At 41.1% G+C, this 26,662-nt stretch overlaps 1 protein-coding gene across 1 annotated transcript in view; it reads right to left on the bottom strand.

Moving 5' to 3' along the window:
* KLHL17 (kelch like family member 17) overlaps nucleotides 1-13,092 on the bottom strand; it is a 607,468-nt gene extending 594,376 nt beyond the window's left edge. Inside the window, exon 1 of the mRNA XM_053690457.1 lies at nucleotides 12,846-13,092. Within this exon, the coding sequence (XP_053546432.1) occupies nucleotides 12,846-13,056 (211 nt within the window). The 5' untranslated portion in view covers nucleotides 13,057-13,092. The remainder of the gene's footprint in view (nucleotides 1-12,845) is intronic.
* Nucleotides 13,093-26,662: the final 13,570 nt, after the last annotated feature.

Below are 26,662 nucleotides of genomic sequence, written 5' to 3'. Positions count from 1 at the left end.
AAAACAAGGTAAGGTGAGTCACACTGTAAAGCAGATAACTCAGAAACCTGGACCCGTAACGAGGAAGTTTGGCGTTCTGTCGGGACGACATCAGATCCAATTCTAGTCAGCTGGGCAAACACCTCCGGATGGAGCTCCCACTCCCCCGGATGAAAAGTCTGACGACTTAGGAAATCCACCTCCCAGTTCTCTACCCCTGGGATATGGATTGCTGAGAGATGGCAAGAGTGATCCTCCGCCCATCGGATCATTTTGGATATCTCCATCATTGCTAGAGAACTCTGTGTTCCTCCTTGATGATTGATATAGGCTACAGTTGTGATGTTGTCCGACTGAAATCTGATGAATTTGGCTGCAGCTAGCTGAGGCCACGCCTGAAGCGCATTGAATATCGCTCTCAGTTCTAGAATGTTTATCGGGAGGAGAGATTCCTCCCGAGACCATAAGCCCTGTGCTTTCAAGGATTTCCAGACTGCACCCCAGCCTAGCAGGCTGGCATCTGTCGTTACTATGAGCCACTATGGCCTGCGGAAACACATTCCCTGAGACAGGTGGTCCTGAGACAACCACCAGAGAAGAGAATCTCTGGTCTCTTGGTCCAGATGCAGTTGAGGAGATAAATCTGCATAATCCCCATTCCACTGTTTGAGCATACATAGTTGCAGTGGTCTGAGGTGTAGGCGGGCATAAGGGACTATGTCCATTGCCGCTACCATGAGTCCGATTACCTCCATACACTGAGCCACTGATGGCCGAGGAATGGAATGAAGAGCTCGGCAAGTGATTAAAAGTTTAGATTTTCTGACCTCCGTCAGAAATATTTTCATTTCTACCGAGTCTATCAGAGTCCCTAGGAAGGAAACTCTTGTAAGAGGGATGAGAGAACTCTTTTTTTTATGTTCACCTTCCACCCATGAGATCTCAGAAAAGCCAACACGATGTCCGTGTGAGACTTGGCTAGCTGGAAAGTTGACGCCTGAATTAAGATGTCGTCTAGATAAGGCGCCACTGCTATACCCTTAGTCTTAGAACCGCCAAAAGCGACCCTAGCACCTTTGTGAAAATTCTGGGAGCCGTGGCCAATCCGAAAGGAAGGGCCACAAACTGGTAATGCCTGTCCAGAAAGGCGAATCTGAGGAATTGATGATGATCTCTGTGAATAGGGATGTGTAGATACGCATCCTTTAAATCCACGGCAGTCATATATTGACCCTCCTGGATCAGAGGAAGAATAGTCCGAATAGTCTCCATCTTGAAAGATGGTACTCTGAGGAATTTGTTTAGAATTTTGAGATCCAAGATCGGTCTGAAAGTTCCCTCTTTTTTTGGGAACCACAAACAGGTTGGAGTAAAAACCTAGCCCTTGTTCCGCTCTTGGAACTGGGCGGATCACTCCCATGGTATGTAGGTCTTCTACACAGCGTAAGAACGCCTCTCTCTTTGTCTGGTTTGCAGACAATTGAGAAATGTGAAATCTCCCCCTTGGGGGGAGTCTTTGAAGTCCAGAAGATATCCTTGGGACACAATTTCTAAAGCCCAGGAATCGTGAACATCTCTTGCCCAAGCCTGAGCGAAGAGAGAGAGTCTGCCCCCTACTAGATCCGGTCTCGGATCGGGGGCTACCCCTTCATGCTGTCTTAGAGGCAGCAGCAGGCTTCTTGGCCTGTTTACCTTTGTTCCAAGCCTGGTTAGGTCTCCAGACTGACTTGGATTGGACAGAATTCCCCTTTTGCTTTGCTGCAGGGGAAGCTGAAGCGGGACCACCCTTTAAGTTCGGAAAGGAACGAAAATTATTTTGTTTGGTCCTCATCTTATTTGTTTTATCCTGAGGGAGGGCATGGCCTTTCCCTCCAGTGATGTCTGAAATAATTTCTTTCAGTGCAGGCCCGAATAGGGTCTTTCCTTTGAAAGGGATGTTCAACAATTTAGATTTTGATGACACATCAGCAGACCAGGACTTAAGCCATAACGCCCTGCGTGCTAAAATGGCAAAACCTGAATTCTTTGCCGCTAATTTAGCCATTTGGAAAGCGGCATCTGTAATGAAAGAATTAGCAAACTTAAGGGCCTTAATTCTATCCATAATATCCTCTAATTGAGTCTCTACCTGGAGAGCCTCTTCTAGAGCCTCAAACCAGAAAGCAACTGCAGTAGTTACAGGAACAATGCATGCAATAGGTTGGAGAAGAAAACCTTGATGAACAAAAATTTTCTTTAGGAGACCCTCTAATTTTTTATCCATAGGATCTTTGAAAGCACAACTGTCTTCGATAGGTATAGTTGTACGCTTAGCAAGAGTAGAAATAGCTCCCTCCACCTTAGGAACAGTCTGCCACGAGTCCTGTATGGTGTCAGATATGGGAAACATTTTCTTAAAAACAGGAGGGGGAGCGAACGGAATACCTGGTCTATCCCACTCCTTAGTAACAATAGTCACAATCCTCTTAGGGACTGGAAAAACATCAGTGTAAACAGGAACCTCTAAGTATCTGTCCATTTTACACAATGTCTCTGGGACCACTATAGGGTCACAATAGTCTAGAGTAGCTAATACCTCCTTGAGCAATAAGCGGAGGTGTTCAAGCTTAAATTTAAAGGCCGTCATATCAGAATCTGTCTGAGGGAGCGTCTTTCCTGAATCAGAAATCTCTCCCTCAGATAACAAATCCCTTACCCCTACTTCAGAACATTGTGAGGGTATATCGGATACGGCTACTAAAGCGTCAGACGGCTCAGCATTTGTTCTTAAGAGCTGTCACGCTTTCCTTGTAAACCAGGCAGTTTAGAGAGAACCTCTGTGAGGGTTTTATTCATAACTGTGGCCATGTCTTGTAAAGTAAATGAATTAGACGCACTAGAGGTACTTGGCGTCACTTGTGCGGGCGTTACTGGTTGTGACACTTGGGGAGAGCTAGATGCTAAACCCTCATTTCCTTCTAACTGAGAATCATCTAATTGCAGTATTTTTAAGTGCTAAAAACAAAATTTATGCTTACCTGATAAATTTCTTTCTCTTGTGGTGTATCCAGTCCACGGGTTCATCCATTACTTGTGGGATATTCTCCTTCCCAACAGGAAGTTGCAAGAGGACACCCACAGCAGAGCTGTCTATATAGCTCCTCCCCTAACTGCCACCCCCAGTCATTCGACTGAAGACAAGCAAGAAAAAAGGAGAAACTATAGGGTGCAGTGGTGACTGTAGTTTAAAAATAAAAAAACACCTGCCTTAAAGTGATAGGGCGGGCCGTGGACTGGATACACCACAAGAGAAAAGAAATTTATCAGGTAAGCATACATTTTGTTTTCTCTTGTAAGGTGTATCCAGTCCACGGGTTCATCCATTACTTGTGGGATACCAATACCAAAGCTTTAGGACACGGACAAGGCAGGTACTTAAACGGAAGGCACCACTGCTTGTAAGACCTTTCTCCCAAAAATAGCCTCCGAAGAAGCAAAAGAATGGAATTTGTCAAATTTGGAAAAAGTATGAAGCGAAGACCAAGTCGCCGCCTTACAAATCTGTTCAACAGAGGACTCATTTTTAAAAGCCCATGTGGAAGCTACCGCTCTAGTAGAATGAGCTGTAATTCTTTCAGGAGGCTGCTGGCCAGCAGTCTCATAAGCCAAACAGATTATGCTTCTTAGCCAAAAAGAAAGAAGTTGCCGAAGCCTTTTGGCCTCTCCTCTTTCCAGAGTAGACAACAAACAATGCAGATGTTTGACAAAAATCCTTAGTAGCTTGCAAATAAAACTTTAAAGCACGAACCACGTCAAGATTGTGTAACAGACGTTCCTTCTTTGAAGAAGGATTAGGACACAGTGACGGAACAAAAATCTTCTGATTGATATTCTTATTAGATACTACCTTAGGAAGAAAACCAGGTTTGGTACGCAAAACTACCTTATCTGCATGGAAGATCAGATAAGGTGAATCACACTGCAAGGCAGATAACTCTGAAACTCTTCGAGCCGAAGAGATAGCTACTAAAAACAGAACTTTCCAAGATAAAAGCTTGATATCTATGGAATGCAAGGGTTCAAACGGAACCCCTTGAAGAACCTTAAGAACTAAATTTAAACTCCATGGCGGAGCAACAGGTTTAAACACTGGCCTGATTCTAACCAAAGCCTGACAAAACGCCTGAACGTCTGGAACGTCAGCCAGGCGCTTGTGCAAAAGGATAGACAGAGCAGAAATCTGTCCCTTTAAGGAACTAGCCGATAATCCCTTTTCCAATCCTTCTTGGAGAAAAGATAGTATCCTAGGAATCCTGACCTTACTCCACGAGTAACCCTTGGATTCACACCAATGAAGATATTTACACCATATCTTATGATAGATTTTCCTGGTGGCAGGCTTCCGAGCCTGAATCAAGGTATCAATGACCGATTCGGAGAAACCACGCTTTGATAAAATCAAGCGTTCAATCTCCAAGCAGTCAGACGCAGAGAAACTAGATTTGGATGTTTGAAAGGACCTTGTAGCAAAAGGTCCTGCCTCAGCAGCAGAATCCATGGTGGGAAGGATGACATGTCCACCAGATCTGCATACCAAGTCCTGCGTGGCCACGCAGGTGCTATCAAAATCACCGAAGCTCTCTCCTGCTTGATCTTGGCAATTAGACGAGGGAGGAGAGGAAATGGTGGAAACACATAAGCCAGGCTGAAGGACCAGGTCGCTGCTAGAGCATCTATCAGCGTCGCCTGGGGATCCCTTGACCTGGACCCGTAACGAGGAATCTTGGCGTTCTGGCGAGACACCATCAGATCCAGTTCTGGTTTGTCCCATAGATGAATCAGCTGGGCAAAAACCTCTGGATGGAGCTCCCACTCCTGCGGATGAAAAGTCTGCCGACTTAGAAAATCCGCCTCCCAGTTCTCTACTCCTGGGATATGGATAGCTGAGAGATGGCAAGAGTGAATCTCTGCCCATAGAATTATCTTGGAAACCTCCATCATGGCCAGGGGGCTCCTTGTTCCCCCCTGATGGTTGATATAGGCTACAGTCGTGATATTGTCCGACTGAAATCTGATGAACTTGGCCACAGCTAGTTGAGGCCAAGCCTGAAGAGCATTGAATATCGCTCTTAGTTCCAGAATGTTTATCGGAAGGAGGGCTTCCTTCTGAGTCCACGAACCCTGAGCCTTCAGGGAGTTCCAGACTGCGCCCAAGCCCAGAAGGCTGGCATCTGTCGTCACTATAGTCCACTCTGGACAGATGGACCCGAGATAACCACCAGAGAAGAGAATCCCTGGTCTCTTGATCTAGATCTAACAGAGGAGACAAATCTGTGTAGTCCCCATTCCACTGGTTGAGCATGCAAAGTTGCAGTGGTCTGAGATGTAGGCGGGCAAACGGAACTATGTCCATTGCCGCTACCATTAGGCCGATCATTTCCATACACTGAGCCACTGATGGCCGAGGAGTGGAATGAAGAACACGGCAAGAGGTTAGAAGCTTTGATATTCTGACTTCTGTCAGAAAACTTCATTTCTACTGAATCTATTAGAGTTCCGAGGAAGGAAACTCTTGTGAGAGGAGAGAGAGAACTCTTTTCTATGTTCACTTTCCACCCATGAGACCTCAGAAAGGCCAGAACAATGTCCGCATGGGACTTGGCGATTTGAAGAGTTGACGCCTGAATCAGAATGTCATCTAGGTAAGGGGCTACCGCTATGCCCCGCGGCCTTAGAACCACCAGAAGGGACCCTAGAACCTTCGTAAAGATCCTTGGTGCCGTGGCTAACCCGAAGGGAAGAGCCACAAACTGGTAATGCCTGTCAAGGAAGGCAAACCTGAGGAACTGATGATGATCTCTGTGAATCGGAATGTGGAGATAGGCATCCTTTAAATCCACTGTAGTCATAAATTGACCCTCCTGAATCATAGGGAGGATGGTTCGGATTGTTTCCATCTTGAAAGATGGGACCCTGAGAAATTTGTTTAGGATCTTGAGATCCAAGATAGGTCTGAAAGTTCCCTCTCTTTTGGGAACTATAAACAGATTTGAATAGAAACCCAGCCCCTGTTCCTCTCTTGGAACAGGGTGGATCACTCCCATAACCAGTAGGTTTTGAACACAACGTAAGAATGCCTCTCTTTTTATCTGGTTTACAGATAGTTGTGAGATATGAAATCTCCCCTTTGGAGATGACCCTTTGAATTCTAGAAGATATCCCTGGGAAACAATTTCCAGCGCCCAGGGATCCTGGATGTCTCTTGCCCAAGCCTGGGCGAAGAGAGAAAGTCTGCCCCCCACTAGATCCGGTCCCGGATTGGGTGCTACTCCTTCATGCTGTCTTAGAGGCAGCTGCAGGCTTCTTGGCCTACTTACCCTTGCTCCAAGCCTGGTTAGGTCTCCCTCTTGTTTTGCATTAGAGGAAGTTGAAGCTGCGCCACTCCTAAAGTTTCGAAAAGAACGAAAATTATTCTGTTTGGTCCTTAACTTATTGGACCTATCCTGAGGAAGGGCGTGGCCTTTTCCTCCAGTAATATCAGCAATGATCTCCTTCAGACCAGGCCTGAATAGGGTCTGTCCCTTGAAGGGGATGTTAAGAAGTTTAGACTTTGATGTAACGTCTGCTGACCAGGACTTAAGCCATAGCGCCCTACGTGCCAAAATGGCAAACCCTGAATTCTTAGCCGTTAGTTTGGTTAACTGAAAAACGGCGTCAGAAATAAAGGAATTAGCTAATTTAAGAGCTTTAATCCTGTCTAAAATATCGTCTAACGGGGTCTCTACCTGCAGAGCCTCCTCGAGAGACTCGAACCAAAAAGCCGCTGCAGCAGTAACTGGGGCTATGCATGCAAGAGGCTGGAGGATAAAACCTTGATGTATAAAAATTTTCTTAAGGAGGCCCTCCAATTTTTTATCCATAGGATCTAGGAAAGCACAACTGTCCTCGACGGGGATAGTTGTACGCTTAGCTAGGGTAGAGACTGCTCCCTCCATCTTAGGGACCGTCTGCCACGAGTCCCGCATGGCGGCATCTATGGGAAACATCTTTTTGAAAGCAGGAGGGGGAGAGAACGGCACACCTGGTCTATCCCATTCCTTAGTAATAATTTCCGAAAACCTCTTAGGGACTGGAAAAACATCAGTGTAAACAGGCACTGCAAAGTATTTGTCCATTTTACACAATTTCTCTGGAACCACAATAGGGTCACAGTCATCCAGAGTCGCTAAAACCTCCCTAAGCAATTAGCGGAGGTGTTCAAGCTTAAATTTAAACGCTGTCATTTCAGAATCAGGCTGAAGTAACTCCCTCCCTGAGTCTGAAGGGTCACCCACAGATAGAAGCTCACCTGCCTCGGCTTCTGAGCATTGTGAGGGTATATCGGACATAGGCAATAAAGCGTCAGAAAGCTCTGTATTAGTTCTAGCCCCAGAGCTGTCTCGCTTTCCTTGTAACCCTGGCAGTTTGGAAAATATCTCTGTGAGGGTATTATTCATAACTGCCGCTATGTCCCGCAAGGTAAACAAATTAGACGCGCTAGATGTACTTGGCGTCTCTTGAGCGGGAGTTATAAGTTCTGACACATGGGGAGAGTTAGATGGCATAATCTCCCTTTTTTTAGTCAGACAATCCCCTGGAGATAAATCTTTAAGTGCCATAATATGGTCTTTATAGTTTATAGAAATTTCAGTACATTTGGTACACATTCTAAGAGGGGGTTCCACCATGGCTTCTAAACATATTGAACAAGGAGTTTCCTCTATGTCAGACATGTTAAACAGACTAGTAATGAGACAAGCAAGCTTGGAAAACACTTTAATAAAGGTAAAACAGCAATTAAACAAAAACGTTACTGTGCCTTTAAGAGAAAAAAACTAACACTTAAACTGCAAAACAGTGAAAAAATAAAGCAAATTCTTTGAATTTTTTACAGCGTGTGTAAGGGACTAAAGCAGCATTGCACCCACTTGCAAATGGATGATTAACCCCTTAGGCCCCAAACCGGATTGAAAAACGTTTAAAGACAGTTGAGCACCCTGCCACAGCTCTGCTGAGGCTCCTACCTGCCCACATATACGATTCTGTGCAGAAATAAACCCCTTGTAATGGTCTTCAGGTGTCAGAGGACTCCTCTAGGGAAGCTGGATGTCTCAGTCTGAATAAAAACTGCGCATTTAGAGCACTAAAATAGGCCCCTCCCACCATGTACTGGATGCCAGAGGGGCCTTAAGAAAGTACTCCTAGGAGTGCCTGATTAGCCATGTGGAAACTAGGTCCCAAATAAAGATGTATCTCCCTCATAGAAAAAAACTTCCTATTTTTTAAAATCATGTAAACGTTTTGTCCCTAAGTAATATAAGTATTAACATGAGTATTACCCTGTTCTGTAAGCATGATCCCAGTTGCTGTTAAATCACTGCATCAGGCTTACCTCAGTACACAAGGCTCTGTCAGTAATTTCTAGAACTCATATCATCTCTCTAGAAATAAAATTACTGAACATACCTCAAGGCAGGTAATCTGCAGGCCGTTCCCCCAACTGAAGTTGTCCCATATTCTTCAGTTATGTGTGAGAACAGCAGTGGACCTTAGTTACAAACCGCTAAGATCATCAAATCTCCAGGCAGAACTCTTCTTCTAATTTCTGCCTGAGAGTAAAACAGTACAACGCCGGTACCGTTTAAAAATAACAAACTCTTGATTGAAGGTAAAAACTACACTAAGTCACCACATATCTCTTGATACTTCCTTTCTTGTCGAGAGTTGCAAGAGAATGACTGGGGGTGGCAGTTAGGGGAGGAGCTATATAGACAGCTCTGCTGTGGGTGTCCTCTTGCAACTTCCTGTTGGGAAGGAGAATATCTCACAAGTAATGGATGAACCCGTGGACTGGATACACCTTACAAGAGAAATATGCTCTTTATAATTTATAGACATATCAGTGCAAGTGGGACACATTCTAAGAGGGGGTTCCACAATGGCTTCTAAACACATAGAACAAGGATTTTCCTTGGTGTCAGACATGTTAAACAGGCTAGTAATGTAACAAGCAAGCTTGGAAAACACTTTAATCAAAGTAAATAACTCTTTAAACACAAACGGTACTGTGCCTTTAAGAGAAAAAAAGCTGCACAAACTCTGCAAAACAGTGTAAAAAAGCAATAAACAAAACAAAATGTTTACAGTAGCATCATAAAGCCTTAGTAACTTTGCACCACTATGCAAATAAACAATTAACCCCTTAATGTAAAAACCGGATTGAAAAAACTTAAAAACCGGTAAAATAACATTCAGCACCTTGCCACAGCTCTGCTGTGGCGCCTACCTGCTCTTTAGGAACGATTTGTGGGAAACAAACCTCTTTACAGCCCTCAAATACAGCAGGAACCTCTGGAGAAGTAGCTGGATGTTTCTTAGGTAAAGAAACTAGGCCCCTCCCACCTCACTTGAAGTAATGGGGCCTAAAAGAAACACCACAAAGTGTTTCTTAAACTAGCCATGTGGGTTAATAACGCCTTAAACAAGCCACAAGACCCCTTAAAGTCCCTCAAAAAAGTTATATTTGCAATTGAACAAAAACGTGTTTTCCTATCAGTGTCACCAGTAACTAATGAGCCCTTTATGCAAGTTTGGATTCCTCTTTTACTGAATACAGCTTACCTTTTCCTCATGGGGATATTGCCAGCCTTTTCTAGAAATAACAGTCTGTCTAGAAAAAAATATACTGAACATACCTTAATGAAGTTTAGCCTGCAAACTGTTCCCCCAACTGAAGTTTTCCTTTACTCTTCAGCCCTTGTGAGAACAGCAGTGGATCTTAGTTACAAAATGCTAAGATCATCATCCTCCTTGTAGAAATCTTCATCCCTTTTCTGCCAGAGAGTAAATAGTACACACCGTCCCCATTTAAAATAACAAACTTTTGCTTGAGAAAATAAAAACTAACATTTTTGTCACCACATTCACTTTGCCCTTCCTAGCAGTTAAGCAGGCAGAGAGAATGCTGTTGGTGCTCTCTCTGCCACTTCCTATTGGGAAGGAGAATATCCCACACAAGTATGGATGAATCCGTGGACTCGATACATCTTACAAGAGAAATATCTCCAGTGGCCTATAAAATACGGATCCCCAAAAATGAAAGTTCCATAGATAAATGGGTCCATATCAATCAATTGCGGGCATGTCATCCTAGGTCCCAACTACAAGTCATAGAGGGAGAATGAAGTGTCATATCCCCAAATTAAATAAATGTATACAAAAAATTCAAGCAGCACCTCCACTTGTACACAAATATCTGTTTTATTGTACCAAGACACAAAAATCCATGACGTTTCGGGCTCAGATGCCCTTAATCATAATTATGATTTTATATATATATATATATATATATATATATATATATATATATATATATATATATATATATATATATATATATATATATATATATATATATATATATATAATAAATATATTTTGAAAAAGAAATAATGCCAATAGTTTCATGTGTATGTTTGAAATAATTCAAATAACCCATATATGTATATATATTGAGCCTGGACATATTATATTAAGGGGGTAATTACTGTATTGAATAATAACTACATTGATAATATTGCAGGTAAACATATCAAATGTATGCCCCAGACTATATTGAATATATATCTGGGAGATAGATTTAAATCTGTATAGACTGAATAGCAATTGTGATATTCCCATGTTTGGATGATATATAACATGTTGTTTTCTATGTTCCAGATGGGGCTAAAAGATACTAAATACAAGATCGTCTGTATGGAATAATAACCGCTGTGTCTCTATATTTCTCAGACATATAATAATTCATGCATGCAGAATTTGTTAGAAATGTAAAACATGCTGTAATTGTGTGAATACATATATAACAGATATATAAATGCCATTAATCTTGAATAGTTAGCAATATAAATTGTTTCAATATAATATATTGATGTTTCATATCAAAATGATCAGAAAATTCATAAGATACTACCCTATCTAAAACAAATATTGTGAATAATTGTTGCAGAGAGTTATAGTCTAATGAATAACCACTTCATAGAAAAAAATTAAGTTGTTAAAAATGCTGGTTAAATGTATTGCTGTGTTGTATGTCTATTGCCCCAGAGTGGCCAAAATCCAGTAGGACAGTTAAGGGAATTAACTATTCAAAAGATGCGTTTCCATGGTGAACATGTTCAGCTTCGTAAGGGCCAATAACAAAGCAGGTTCCTAAGGGCCACCCATATTCCACACCAATGATTAAAAGAATATAAGATTGTATGCAGGATAGGAAAAGAGACTGGCTGCTGATTTTGTAACTGACTGAACTGTTGCGTGGGAGACAGTCAAACTATAAAACAAAGTGGGCCATACTTCTCCTGATCCATTGCAATTACACTTATTTTATATGAGGTGGGACAAGTCTTGAAGCTGAATATCATCTGTTAAAGTGTGTATGTGTGTGTGTATATATATATATATATATATATATATATATATATATATATATATATATATAAATATATATATATATATATATATATATATATATATATATATATATATAATTATTGGTAAGAACATAGTCCAGTTATAATAAATAGATTTAAAGAGAATAGTCTATATTTTGCTTATATTCATAGCCCTGTGTAGGATCAAGTTTATCTTTTGTATGCTAAGAAATTCATTTAAAGCAATTGTTCACAGTAAGAATATATGTATTTTTAGTATCCTAATTAGAATTGTGTTCGAGTAAATTGTCGTTAAATAACTGAGTGTATTGCTTGAATGTTAGCAGCTAAATATCTTAGAATTTCATTGTTTTAACTGAATGAAAGGCTATTTGTAAATAAGGCTGGTTTTTAAAGGTAAACTTTTCTGGGCTTTGTAAGAAGTATAGCATATCTTAATAGTTTTAAACGCATATAATATTGTTTCATGTTCTGGTATTGCAAATATATTCCAATATGCTCATAGATATTAACTAAATAAAAAAACTCAGATATTTATATTAATTTTATGGTTTCTAATAGATGCATATTGATTGAGGGTTTATTTTACAGGATAATTATTTAAATATATTGTGTTATAACCCTGCCATAGACTAATATATTATTTGGAGAGCACTACTGAAGATTTTTAATAAATATACTGACAATGACTAGCCTTGTTGTCTGCAGACTTAAAGGGACATGAAACCCAATTTTTTTTTTCTTTCACGATTTAGGAGGAGCTTGGATTTTTTTTTACAACTTTCCAATTTATCTCATCTAATTAGCTCCATTCACTTGGTATCCTTTGTTGAAAGGCATATCTAAATATGCTCAGTATCTGCTAATTGTTGGCTGTATACAGATGGCTAGTTTGATTGGCTTACATGCATTGGTATTTCTTCAACAAAGGATGCCTAAAGAATGAAGCAAATGAGATAATAGAAGTAAATTGGAATGTTGTTTAGAATTGTATTCTCTATCTGAATAATGAAAGAAAAATGTTAGGTTTCATGTCCCTTTAAGTTTAGAGTTTCTCCTTTAAATGAGGCAAATGGAGGGAGGAGTTTGGCTTTTTAAAAATAGAAGGAGCAAACTCGATATTAATTTATTTAAAAATATTTCTATTTAGCTCCTGTTATTCTTTAAGAAGACAATAGAAATTTTGTGTAATTACAATGTGTTTACTGTCCCTTTTATCTGTATATTACCTATACCGCAAAAACGTTTCCATCTCTGTCTACGGTATTACTAATGTCTCATAAATCTTTAATGTGTCTGTTATGATCTCTTATTACTGTTACACTTTAGACATCTTATGTTTATTGAACAGATGGTGACAATATAATAAAATAATAAATATTCAAGTACACTTACTAGTAAACATGGCATGAAAATAAGGGCTGCATGAGGCTAGCACCACTTTGTGGCCTTTGATTTCCTTGGTCCCCACATGAAGCACTATGTCACAAAGAAGACCCCGTTGGCGCATTCTGTTCATGCAGACAAAGGCATCGTGGTAATGCCGCTTAGAATTGTGAGATATGCTATGGCAATCCCGACTTAGAAGCTGTACAGCTCCTTCCATGGCCGGAGACTGGTCTCCTGATTTCTCCTTCACTGGCTTTACACGTTGAAGCTGTAAAAAGAAAACAAAAATACACAATAAGAACTTTTTAACATGGATAATAATATTAATTAGTGTAAAACATAATATATGAACATATTAAAGGTAAATGAAACACAAAGGGCCAGATTACGAGTGTAGTGCAAAATTGCGCTTTCGCAATGTTTGTTCTCTACTCGTAATACCAGCGCACGCAAAGGTGCGTTTGGATTTGAAGTGTATTGCAATGCAAACCAAGGCCTAGATTTAGAGTTTGGCGGTAGCCGTGAAAACCAGCGTTAGAGGCTCCTAACGCTGGTTTTAGGCTACCGCCGGTATTTGGAGTCATTCAAAAAAGGGTCTAACGCTCACTTTTCAGCCGCGACTTTTCCATACCGCAGATCCCCTTACGTAAATTGCGTATCCTATCTTTTCAATGGGATCTTTCTAACTCCGGTATTTAGAGTGGTGGCTGAAGTGAGCGTTAGAAATCTAACGACAAAACTCCAGCCGCAGAAAAAAGTCAGGAGTTAAGAGCTTTTTGGGCTAACGCCGGTTCATAAAGCTCTTAACTACTGTACTCTAAAGTACACTAACACCCATAAACTACCTATGTACCCCTAAACCGAGGTCCCCCCACATTGCCGCCACTCGATTAAATTTTTTTAACCCCTAATCTGCCGACCGCCACCTACATTATACTTATGTACCCCTAATCTGATGCCCCTAACACCGCCGACCCCTGTATTATATTTATTAACCCCCAATCTGCCCCCCACAACGTCGCCACCAACTACCTACAATAATTAACCCCTAATCTGCCAACCGCAAAGCGCCGCTACTTAAGTTATCCTTATGTACCCCTAATCTGCTGCCCCTAACACCGCCGACCCCTATATTATATTTATTTTTTTTTTATTTATTTTTTTTTATTTTTTTTTTAAGTTTTGAAGATCTTTATTGTATCAAGTTAAAATGTACAATACTCAGTAGTAATACAGCTTAATCATGGTGCATAAGAACAAACAGTAGCATCATTAAAGATAGGGTATAATCAGAAGTAGTTACACTTTTTGTGGTACTCAGAAAGTGAAGAATGTCCTTCGGTAAGCATGTCGTAACTCTTCCAGCCAAAATTGGATAAACAACTTGATCTCTCTTAATATAAGTTATAACAATTCACACAACAAGAATTCAAAAGGAGAAACAACAAAAAAAAAAGGAAGAAAAGGAAAAAGGAACCGGTCCAGAATATGTCTGTCTGTCTTTGACTATGAATATCAATAAGAAGGTCTAGTTTGGTATGTGTGTGTACGTGCCTAGGTCCTAATTACATGTATTTAGTACTGCAGTGGGTTTCAAGGAGTAGAGGTATTCCTCCCAGAGTAGACGAATGGATAAAAATTCTTCCATTTTATGTTGTTTTGTGTAGTGGTATTGTTCCATGGCTATGGCAGTGGAAACTCTATCTCGCCAGAATGGTATAGATGGTAACTTAGGTTGTTTCCAATAGTATGGGATGTACCTTTTAGCTGCATTAATCATTACAATAAGGAGTTTAAGACGCAATGAGCATGATGTCTGTGGCAGGTAGTTAAAAAGAAAGGTCCACGGAGTGAATGGGGGATGCGTACCTATCACTAATCTTATTTCCTCCCTAATATCTGACCAATAAGATTGGGCGATCGGGCATGACCACCAAATATGGAGGAAGGTGCCTCTTTCTGTGCATCCTCTTCCCAGTTTGTCTGGGGTGTAGTGCCATCTACAGAGAAGTTTCATGTTCATTTCTGTTATATTCATAGAGGAAGCAGATGAACTCATATGTTTATAAATTGTTTTCCATGTCTTAGGTGATTGTTGTTCACTTAATTCTCTCTCCCAGCTCACGGTGTAAGATGGAGGGTGGAGTGATCGGTGTGTGATTAGTAGTTTATACGATGTGGATAGGATGCCTGTTGTCGGAAAAGGTAGGTAGCATAAGGATTCAAATGGAGTTAGGGGTCGGGTCAGATTATGTCTCTCTGCGTGAGTTGCGAGATAGTGTGTTAGTTGGTGGTATATGAGCCAGTTATTTATGGCCGGTCCCATTATGTCAAACAGTTCTTCCTTGGGCTTTAATTTACCGTTTTGTATAAGTGAGTAATGAGGTAGTACCTGGGTAAGGGTGGGGTTATTACTGTGACGAGGGGGAGGTTGGTATGGAGTTTCTGGATTGCCTATGAAAGGTGTTAGGGGCGAATGAGTTGTAGAGATAGATTTATATCCTCTTAAGATTTTTCCCCATACATTAAGTGTTTCTTTAACTAGAAATGGAAGTTCTGTAGTATTCCTTTCACGTTTTGTTGTTGTGAGCCAACATCTCCCTCCCAGTTGGCCTTCTCTTGCGATTTCCTGCTCTAAGCCCACCCATTCTTTGTGTTGTGCATGTCTACTCCAGTCCACTATCCTGGTAAGGAAGGTAGCGTATCTATACAATAGTATATTGGGCACTCCCAGCCCTCCTTCTAGCTTGGGGCAATATAAAGTTTGTGTAGCAATCCGGGGGCGCTTATGGCTCCAGATGTACGCATTGATAAGCTTCTGTAAGGAGAAGATAGTGGAGTCGGGGATAGGGATGGGTAATGCCTGCATGACATATAGAATTTTAGGGAGTATCACCATTTTAATAGCGTTTATCCTTCCCAACCAAGAGACTGGTTTGTTGGCCCAGGAGTGTAGTGTGGCGCTGACGTGGGATTTCAGGGAGTTGAAATTTAGAGGGACTAACTCTTGTAAGCGGGGGGAGATCAGGATTCCTAGATATTTGATTGCTATTGGTTGATATTTGAATTTATGTAAGTTTAATATACATAGATCCTCTTGAGGTGTCCCTAAGTTAATGAATTCTGATTTTGTATGGTTAATACGAAAGTTGGACAACATCCCATATTCTTGAAATAGAAGTATCAGTGGTGGGATGGAAGTGGGAATGTTCGTGAGTGTGAGGATGATGTCATCCGCGTATAAGGATGTTTTATATTCTTGTTGTCCTATGGAGATACCATTGATCGAGGGTGTGGATCTGATATATGCTGCGAGGGTTTCCATAGTTAGGATAAACAGTGTTGGAGAGAGCGGGCAGCCTTGTCTAGTACCGTTGTTTATATGGAAAGGGAGGGATAGGGAGTCGTTTAATTTTATTTTGGCTGTGGGATTATTGTATAGTGCAAAGATCATATGGGTGAATTGGTCATCAAATCCAAACTTTTTCAAGGTCTGTATTAGAAAAGGCCAACTGAGGCGATCAAACGCCTTTTCAGCGTCTAGTGATAAAATTATGGAGGGGATATTGTTAGTTGTGGCATATTCAATAATATTCAGTATTTTAATGGTGTTGTCTCGGGCTTCTCTACGAGGGGTAAAACCTGCTTGGTTTGTATGTATAATGTCAGGGATAATTTTGTTCATACGAGTGGCCAAGATTTTCGCATAAAGTTTAATATCTAGATTTAACAATGAGATGGGCCGAAAGTTAGAAGGTGTTGTGGCTGGCCTACCCGGTTTTGGAAGCACGACCACATGTGCCTCTAGCATGGAAGGAGGAAACAACTCTCCATCTATTATAGAATTAAATAGCTTTGTTAAGTGTGGTATGATAGTGTTTCGGAACGTCTGGTAATATTTTGCGGAGAATCCATCGGGGCCTGGACTTTTCCCCGTTTTTAACTCCTGTATCGCAAATGTGACTTCTTGTGGGGTAATAGGTGAATTAAGATCCTTCAATTGTGTTTTATCAATGGATGGGAGCGGGCACCCTTGGAGAAATTTAGAGATATCCTGTGAGAGTTGGTCTAAGGGAATTTCAGAGTGTATATTATATAGATTTGAATAGAAGGAGTGGAATTCTTTGAGAATGTCTGGGGTGGTTTTCTGAGAAGGTTTGCCTGGAGTGCGTATTTCGTATATGTATGACTTAAGTTTCTTTTTTCTAAGGGTTCTGGCCAGGTATTTGCCTGCTCTGTTTCCCTCAAAGTGAAATAAGCTATTTGTTTTCCTTTTTAGTGTAATGTACTCTATTTGAAGAAAATCGTCTAGTGCTTTCCGTATCACCTCGATTTCATTTAGAATAGAGGAATCTGTCGGGGATAGTTTATGTTGGAGGGACAAATGTGAGAGTTTGGAGGTAAGGTTTAAATATTGTTGCCTTTGTGTCTTGTTGATCTGAGCTTTCAATTTGATAAATTCGCCTCTAAGGAAGCACTTGTGTGCCTCCCAGACTGCAAACTGATTGGGTGTAGAAGGGGAGTTGATAAGAAAGTATTCCTCTATGGTTTTATCTATTTTCGTAACATTTTCTACATTATTTAGGAGAGTATCATCCAGCATCCAATGACTGTGGTTAGTGTTGCGTTCTGGCCAATTAATGTGTAACTGGACTGCAGAATGGTCTGACCATGGGGTAGGTGTGATTTCACATTTGGTGATATGGGATAGGCCTATCTGGTTAGCGAAAATATAGTCGATTCGACTATATGACTTATTGGGATAAGAATAAAACGTGTAATCCCTGATTTCCGGATGTAAGTATCGCCATGTATCATATAAATTGTGCAGTTTGAGGTGTTTCCAGAAGTATGTAAGGAATTTCGTATTGGGATTGTTGTAGGGGTTAGTGCTGTCTAACTGTGGTTGGAGTGGAAAATTAAAGTCTCCTCCCAGATAAATCGGGCCCTTTGAGGTGTCCAGCAGTCTGCTAAATAGTTTATTAAAAAAAGGTTTTGGAGTATTGTTGGGTGCATATATATATTAACAAGGGTTATAGGTCTACCGTACAGGAGGCCTACCAAACCTAAAAATCTGCCATCGTTGTCTGCTATTTTGTTCAGAAGTGTAAAAGGCAATGTTTTCTTGAGCAGGATACTGACCCCACATTTTTTGGTAGGGCCTGTGTTATGGTAATGTTGGGTGTACGTGCGACCCAAATATTTAGGATAACAGTTTCTCTTAAAATGAGTCTCCTGTAGATAAATAATATCTGCGCCTCTCTTTGCTAGATCTATCATTGCCTTAGAGCGTTTACAAGGTGAGTTTAAACCCTTTGCATTCTGTGATAGAATGATCAAGGGGTGAGAGTCTTTGTTATTCCGACTTGTCATGTTGTAAGAGTAAGTGTATGTGGGATAGATAGAGTGGAATATACATTATATTGATAATACATGAGTAAGTCTCAATTGCACAATGAGTACACATTTTTTCATAGCCTTCACATTGTCTGGAAAAAGCAAAATAAGCATTGTGAACATATTCTGAAAACATAAACATAAAAAAAAATACAAACATATCTCTAAGTCTAACAATAGACATAAATTAGAGAAAAAGTCCTTTAGGGGAACAATACAAGAGAATGGGACTCATAGTGGTAAAACTTGGTCATCCCCTCCCTCACAACAAATTGTCCGAGGGTGGGGGAAAGTCTTTGTAAGCATCTGGGGTAGATTCTTAGATTTTGAGATTCTAGGGTGACCTAGGGCAACATACCATTAGGTATGTCCAAGCTAATGGGGCAAGACATGTAGGGGGTGGGAGGGAAGGGGGGGGGAGGGGAGTGGGGAGGACGGGAGGAGGGGGGGGCAGGGAGGGAAGAGGGGGGAGGAAAAAAGGGGGGGGGCGAAGGGAGGGGGGAAAGGGAGGGGGGGGGGGAGGATGGGGGGGAGGTCAGATTGTTATGATCTAATTAGACATAATTTAAACAGTGTTACTTGAATTAGATTCTTACCCTCCTGGGAACAGGTGACTCTGGGGTATATCTAGAAAAGCAACCAGTACATTTCAATGTCAGATAGCAAATCAAAAGGTTTTGTAATCAGTCATCTTCAGAGTTGAGGCGACCGGGGGACTCCTGTGTAGTTTCCTCGTTGCATCTTCCAGTTTGTTTGTGATCAGAGATTGTTCGTGGCATCTTAGTCTGCCATCTCGTGGAGCTAGGTTTTGGTCTCTTAGGTAGTGCTGAAATAGGAGGAAGGGCAGAGGGCATCACTGAGGGTTGATCTATACCCAGTTCTTTGCAGAAAGATGAGATGTCATCAGGTGAGTGACAGGTGTATCGACGGTCATTTTGTATTACCATTAGATGGACTGGGAAGCCCCATCTGTATGGGATCTTTTTGTTGCGGAGTGTGGTTGTGAGAGGAAGAAATTATTTTCTTATCTGTAGAGTTCTTGTGGAGAGGTCTTGGAAAAACTGTACAACGTTGCCTCTAAATCTGACAGGTTGTCGTTTGCGGGATTGATTTAATAACATTTCTTTTTCAAGGAAGTTCTTAAATCTAATGATGATGTCCCTGGGGGGAGCATTTTCTGGAGGTTTGGGTCTGAGGGCTCTGTGAGCTCTTACCCATAGTATGTTATCTGGGTAAGCGGAGTCCTTTATGGAGGTAAAGAGGGATTGTAAATATTCATGAAAGTCTTTCGGTAGAACGGACTCAGGAATACCGCGGAGCCTTAGGTTCTTTCTCCTGCTCCTGTTCTCTAGATCGTCGATCTTATCCATTAAAGCGGTAATTGTATCTTGATGCTTTGACGTCTTTTCCTCTAATCTTTGAATGTCTTCCCTCACTTCCTCTGTTTCTGCTTCTATCATATCCACTCTGGAACCAAAATTGTGTAATTCTTGTTTCATCTCCATTAATTCTTCGCGGAGGCATGTTCTAAATATAGCGGATATTTCTTGTTTTGTCGCAAATTGGGATAGTAGCGAGGAGGGGATATTTTCTGGGATGTTGAGTGAGGGTGAGGATTCGGCTATGTGGCCGTCTGGGGTTGGCGAAGAGATATGTTTATTTTGAGAAGTCATCGGAGGCGATGGGTGCTCCGTGGCAAAAAAAGACGGCATGGTGTGGGATTTAGTTGTGCCTTGCTTTAAGTTTTTGTCTGTTTTTGTATTTCTTCTAGCCGCCATCATTGTATGGTTAATTACAGTGTAGCTTCAGTGTGAATAACCTAAAGTTGCTTATGAAACAGATAAGGGGCAGCTTATAGTCCAGACCTCTATTTACCAGCAGCTTGCTATGTGCACAATGTGGAACCGCCTTATATGTTTTGCGGGATAAACCTCAATAAAACTTGATATGGTGTACACTCCTTGTGTTCTTCTGTCTTGCTGTATTATATTGCTGTCCTTGCTTGTTTAGAGGGGTTATGAGGTGGGTGATTGAATTTTCGCCTATACGTGTAGCTTTTACTTCTTCTCCCTTCACTGGCTATTAGCTGTTTTCTGGGGTAGGTAGGAAGTGATTTATGTTAGCATAAACTGTGATATATCTAGTGAGTGAAGGATGCCTCACCTAACTCTGCCTTTTACAGTGTTTCTGTCTATGCCCGTGTCATATTTTAACACTGTCCGTGGGCGGGTTGCGTAGTTTCTATAGCACAAAGCAGGCCGCAATAATGGCGTCTGCCCCGGTTCCCCTTTCCTTTCAATTTACTTATTTGTCTTGTGTGTTAGTCTCAATTGAAGCAGCTGTCACCGCCTCGGCCCTTGTAGGTGTACTTGTGGGCTGTGAAGCTATGAAGGACCGTTAGGTCAGATTTAGAGCAGGTAGATACCTTTTATGGTTGACTGTGTTGAAACTGTGTCCGGGCGGCGATGGTGAAGGGCCCCTTGGTCACAGGTTGTCTCAGTGCCTTGTAGCGCTCGGTCGCTTGTCCGCTGCAGTCAGGTTGTGCCTTGTATACAGAAGACCGCGGCTGTGTTGCGGTCGGTCCGTTGGCTTGCAGGCAGGCTGGTGATAGACTGTGAGGCCTCTCGTCTCTCGAGAGGCCACGCTGTTCCTTGCGGTCACTGTATGGAGGTGATCTTCGATCTACAGCCTCTACATAGGTTAGGGTTGCCCCAGGTCACTGTTGGTCAGTTTTTAGTTAGATTTAACTACTCCAGGGTAGCTTTAGGAGAGTCCCTTCTTGCGGAGCACCGGAGTTACACAGCCATCGTAGCTGTAGCCAGGCTCCGCCCCCCCCTATATTATATTTATTAACCCCTAATCTGCCCCCCTCAACGTCGCCTCCACCTGCCTACACTTATTAACCCCTAATCTGCCGAGCGGACCACACCGCTACTATAATAAAGTTATTAACCCCTAATCCGCCTCACTAACCCTATAATAAATAGTATTAACCCCTAATCTGCCCTCCCTAACATCGCCGACACCTAACTTCAATTATTAACCCCTAATCTGCCGACCGGAGCTCACCGCTATTCTAATAAATGTATTAACCCCTAAAGCTAAATCTAACCCTAACACTAACACCCCCCTAAATTAAATATAATTTTAATCTAACGAAATTAATTAACTCTTATTAAATAAATTATTCCTATTTAAAGCTAAATACTTACCTGTAAAATAAATCCTAATATAGCTACAATATAAATTATAATTACATTGTAGCTATTTTAGGATTAATATTTATTTTACAGGCAACTTTGTAATTATTTTAACCAGGTACAATAGCTATTAAATAGTTAAGAGCTATTTAATAGTTACCTAGTTAAAATAATAACAAAATTACCTGTAAAATAAATCCTAACCTAAGTTATAATTAAACCTAACACTACACTATCATTACATTAATTAAATACAATATCTACAAATAACTACAATGAAATAAACTAACTAAAGTACAAAAAATAAAAAAGAACTAAGTTACAAAAAATAAAAAAATATTTACAAACATAAGAAAAATCTTACAACAATTTTAAACTAATTACACCTACTCTAAGCCCCCTAATAAAATAACAAAGCCCCCCAAAATAAAAAAAATGCCCTACCCTATTCTAAATTACTAAAGTTCAAAGCTCTTTTACCTTACCAGCCCTGAACAGGGCCCTTTTGTGGGGCATGCCCCAAGAAGTTCAGCTCTTTTGCCTGTAAAAAAAAAAACATACAATACCCCCCCCCAACATTACAACCCACCACCCACATACCCCTAATCTAACCCAAACCCCCCTTAAATAAACCTAACACTAAGCCCCTGAAGATCTTCCTACCTTATCTTCACCATACCAGGTTCACCGATCGGTCCAGAAGAGCTCCTCCGATGTCCTGATCCAAGCCCAAGCGGGGGGCTGAAGATGTCCATGATCCGGTAAAAGTCTTCATCCAAGCGGGGCAGAAGAGGTCTTCCATCCGATTTGAAGTCTTCATCCAAGCGGCATCTTCTATCGTCATCCATCCGGAGCGGAGCAGCAGCATCCTGAAGACCTCCGACACGGAACATCCATCCTGGCCGACGACTGAACGACGAATGACGGTTCCTTTAAATGACGTCATCCAAGATGGCGTCCCTCGAATTCCGATTGGCTGATAGGATTCTATCAGCCAATCGGAATTAAGGTAGGAATATTCTGATTGGCTGATGGAATCAGCCAATCAGAATAAAGTTCAATCCGATTGGCTGATCCAATCAGCCAATCAGATTGAGCTTGCATTCTATTGGCTGATCGGAACAGCCAATAGAATGCAAGCTCAATCTGATTGGCTGATTGGATCAGCGAATCGGATTGAACTTGATTCTGATTGGCTGATTCCATCAGCCAATCAGAATATTCCTACCTTAATTCCGATTGGCTGATAGAATCCTATCAGCCAATCGGAATTCGAGGGACGCCATCTTGGATGACGTCATTTAAAGGAACCGTCATTCGTCGTTCAGTCGTCGGCCAGGATGGATGTTCCGTGTCGTAGGTCTTCAGGATGCTGCCGCTCCGCTCCGGATGGATGACGATAGAAGATGCCGCTTGGATGAAGACTTCAATCGGATGGAAGACCTCTTCTGCCCCGCTTGGATGAAGACTTCTACCGGATCATGGACATCTTCAGCCCCCCGCTTGGGCTTGGATCAGGACATCGGAGGAGCTCTTCTGGACCGATCAGTGAACCTGGTATGGTGAAGATAAGGTAGGAAGATCTTCAGGGGCTTAGTGTTAGGTTTATTTAAGGGGGGTTTGGGTTAGATTAGGGGTATGTGGGTGGTGGGTTGTAATGTTGGGGGGGGGTATTGTATGTTTTTTTTTACAGGCAAAAGAGCTGAATTTCTTGGGGCATGCCCCGCAAAGGGCCCTGTTCAGGGCTGGTAAGGTAAAAGAGCTTTGAACTTTAGTAATTTAGAATAGGGTAGGGCATTTTTTTATTTTGGGGGGCTTTGTTATTTTATTAGGGGGCTCAGAGTAGGTGTAATTAGTTTAAAATTGTTGTAAGATTTTTCTTATGTTTGTAAATATTTTTGTATTTTTTGTAACTTAGTTCTTTTTTATTTTTTGTACTTTAGTTAGTTTATTTCATTGTAGTTATTTGTAGATATTGTATTTAATTAATGTATTGATAGTGTAGTGTTAGGTTTAATTATAACTTAGGTTAGGATTTATTTTACAGGTAATTTTGTTATTATTTTAACTAGGTAACTATTAAATAGTTCTTAACTATATAATAGCTATTTTACCTGGTTAAAATAATTACAAAGTTGCCTGTAAAATAAATATTAATCCTAAAATAGCTACAATGTAATTATAATTTATATTGTAGCTATATTAGGATTTATTTTACAGGTAAGTATTTAGCTTTAAATAGGAATAATTTATTTAATAAGAGTTAATTAATTTCGTTAGATTAAAATTATATTTAACTTAGGGGGGTGTTAGTGTTAGGGTTAGACTTAGATTTAGGGGTTAATACATTTATTAGAATAGCAGTGAGCTCCAGTCGCCAGATTAGGGGTTAATAATTGAAGTTAGGTGTTGGCGATGTTAGGGAGGGCAGATTAGGGGTTAATACTATTTATTATAGGGTTAGTGAGGCAGATTAGGGGTTAATAACTTCATTATAGTAGCGGTGCGGTCCGCTCGGCAGATTAGGGGTTAATAAGTGTAGGCAGGTGGGGGCGACGTTGTGGGTGGCAGATTAGGGGTTAATAAATATAATATAGGGGTCGGCGGTGTTAGGGACAGCAGATTAGGGGTACATAGCTATAATGTAGGTTGCGGCGGTTTACGGAGCGGCAGATTAGGGGTTAATAATAATATGCAGGGGTCAGCGATAGCGGGGGCGGCAGATTAGTGTTTAATAAGTGTTAGGTGCAGACGTAGGAAGTGTTTCCCCATAGCAAACAATGGGGCTGCGTTAGGAGCTGAACGCAGCTTTTTTGCAGGTGTTAGGTTTTTTTTCAGCTCAAACAGCCCCATTGTTTCCTATGGGGGAATCGTGCACGAGCACGTTTTTGTGGCTGGCCGCGTCCGTAAGCAACTCTGGTATCGAGACTTGCAGTAGCGTTAAATTATGCTCTACGCTCCCTTTTTGGAGCCTAACGCAGCCATTCTGTGGACTCTCAATACCAGAGTTATTTTAGAGGTGCGGCCAGAAAAAAGCCAGCGTTAGCTACGCGGGTCGGTACCGACAAAACTCTAAATCTAGCCGTAAATAAGGCTAGAAACAAGGCAGGAAGCGGGAAAACTCTTTTGACCTTTGCAGTGGATTTGAAAGGAAGACTATATTGAGGCAAAAGCAGAATCTGAATGAGTGTCTGAGGATAAATTACAAACTGTACATTTGCACTACTAATTTCCCTCTTGACCATTTGGTGAATGCTGTATGCAAACATTGTTGTCATATGAAAAAAATTAATAGCGTCAGGCTACGCTACTAAAACAGTTGCATATACCATATTTTTGCTTCATTTGATAATCAAAAACTCGCCAGCATAGAGACTAGTTATGCAAAATCTTTGGTTTTATGTTTTAATGCATGTGTCTTTTCTTCAGATCCAGAACTAAGCATAGCGTGATTAACAGCTTTCAAGCTAATATTTGCCTTTCTAAAATTGATTGAGGGGCCTTAGGGTACTTCTGAGATTTTTTTAGATCAATCTCAACCCAAGTGACTCAAGGCCCGGTAAATTTTAGATGGACATGTCCAGTGCCCGAAAGTCATTCAGATATATATAGAGATATATCTATATATACAGTGGATATAAAAAGTCTACACACCCCTGTTAAAATGTCAGGTTTCTGTGATGTAAAAAAAGGAGACAAAGATTAATCATTTCAGAACTTTTTCCTCCTCAATTGAAAAACAAACTGAAATCTTTTAGGTAAAGGGAAATACAAATAAAAAACTAAAATAATATGGTTTCATAAGTGTGAACACCCTTTTATAACTGGGGATGTAGCTGTGTTCAGAATTAAGTAATCACATTCAAAATCATGTTAAATAGGAGTCAGTACACACCTGTCATCATTTAAAGTGCCTCTGATTAACCCCAAATAAAGTTCAGCTGCTCTAGTAGGTCTTTCCTGACATTTTGTTAGTTGCATCCTACAGCAAAAGCCATGGTCCGCAGAGAGCGTCTAAAGCATCAGAGGGATCTCATTGTTAAAAGGTATCAGTCAGGAGAATTATTATTATTATTATTATTATTATCAGGTATTTGTAGAGCGCCAACAGATTCTGCAGCGCTGTAAACATAGTCGGTGTACAGGATAGCTTTTGTAGGGGTCAAGTGGGTAGAGGGCCCTGCCGAGAGTTTCACTGTTGTAGTCGGCTCTTATGAAGCGATCTGTAAACAGCTGGGCCCATAGGCTTACATTCTAAGGGGTTCAAGGTTAAAGCAATGGAGTTAGGAAAGGTTAGTGTTGGTTGTATGCATCCCTGAATAGTAGAGTTTTTAGGGAGTGCTTGAAGCTGTTAAAACTAGGGGAGAGTCTTATGGAGCGAGGCAGACAGTTCCACAACCTGTAAATGGGAATGTGAGGAAGTAACAGAAGAGGAGGAGATCCTGAGCTGATCGAAGGGGACGGGAGGGAGAGTATCTAGAGACAAGTTCTGAGAAGTAGGGGGGAGCAGTGCAGTTGAGAGCTTTATGTCAAAGTGAGGATTTTATGTTTAATCCTAGAGGCAAATCCTAGAGGCAAGAGGAAGCCAGTGAAGGGATTGGCAGAGAGGTGCAGCAGATGAAGAGTGACGAGTAAGGAAGATGAGCCTGGCAGAGGCATTCATAATGTGGATTGTAAAGGAGCTATGTAGACCAGAGAGGACGGAGTTGCAGTAGTTGAAGCGGGAAAGGATGAGAGAGTGGATTAAAATCTTGGTTGTATCTTGTGTAAGGAAATGTCTAATTTTAGCGATGTTTCTAAGGTGGAAGCGGCAGGCTTTAGCCAAGGTCTGAATGTGAGGAGTGAAGGAAAGATCTGAGTCAAGCCAAGACATCGGGCGTGTGGGGTAGGGGTAATGATGGAATTATCAACAGTTATAGAAATTTTCGGGGTGGAGACATTGAAAGAAGGGGGAAAAATAAGGAGTTCAGTTTTGGAGAGATTTAGCTTGAAGTAGTGAGAGGACATCCAAGATGAGATGTGAGAAAGACAGTTAGTGACACGGGTTAGTTAGTAAGGAAGGAGGTAGGTCTGGTGCAGAGAGGTAGATTTAGGTGTCATCGGCATACAAATGGTATTGAAACCCATGGAGAAGAAGAGGAGAAGGGTACAAAAGAATTTCCAAGGCATTAGATATACCATGGAACACAGTGAAGACAGTCATCATCAAGTGAAGCAAATATGGTG

Source organism: Bombina bombina, chromosome 8, assembly GCF_027579735.1.
Source record: "Bombina bombina isolate aBomBom1 chromosome 8, aBomBom1.pri, whole genome shotgun sequence".
NCBI classification, from domain to species: Eukaryota; Metazoa; Chordata; class Amphibia; order Anura; family Bombinatoridae; genus Bombina; species Bombina bombina.
Note: the sequence above shows the minus strand (reverse complement) of the source record. Positions and strands in the feature narration are given on the sequence as shown.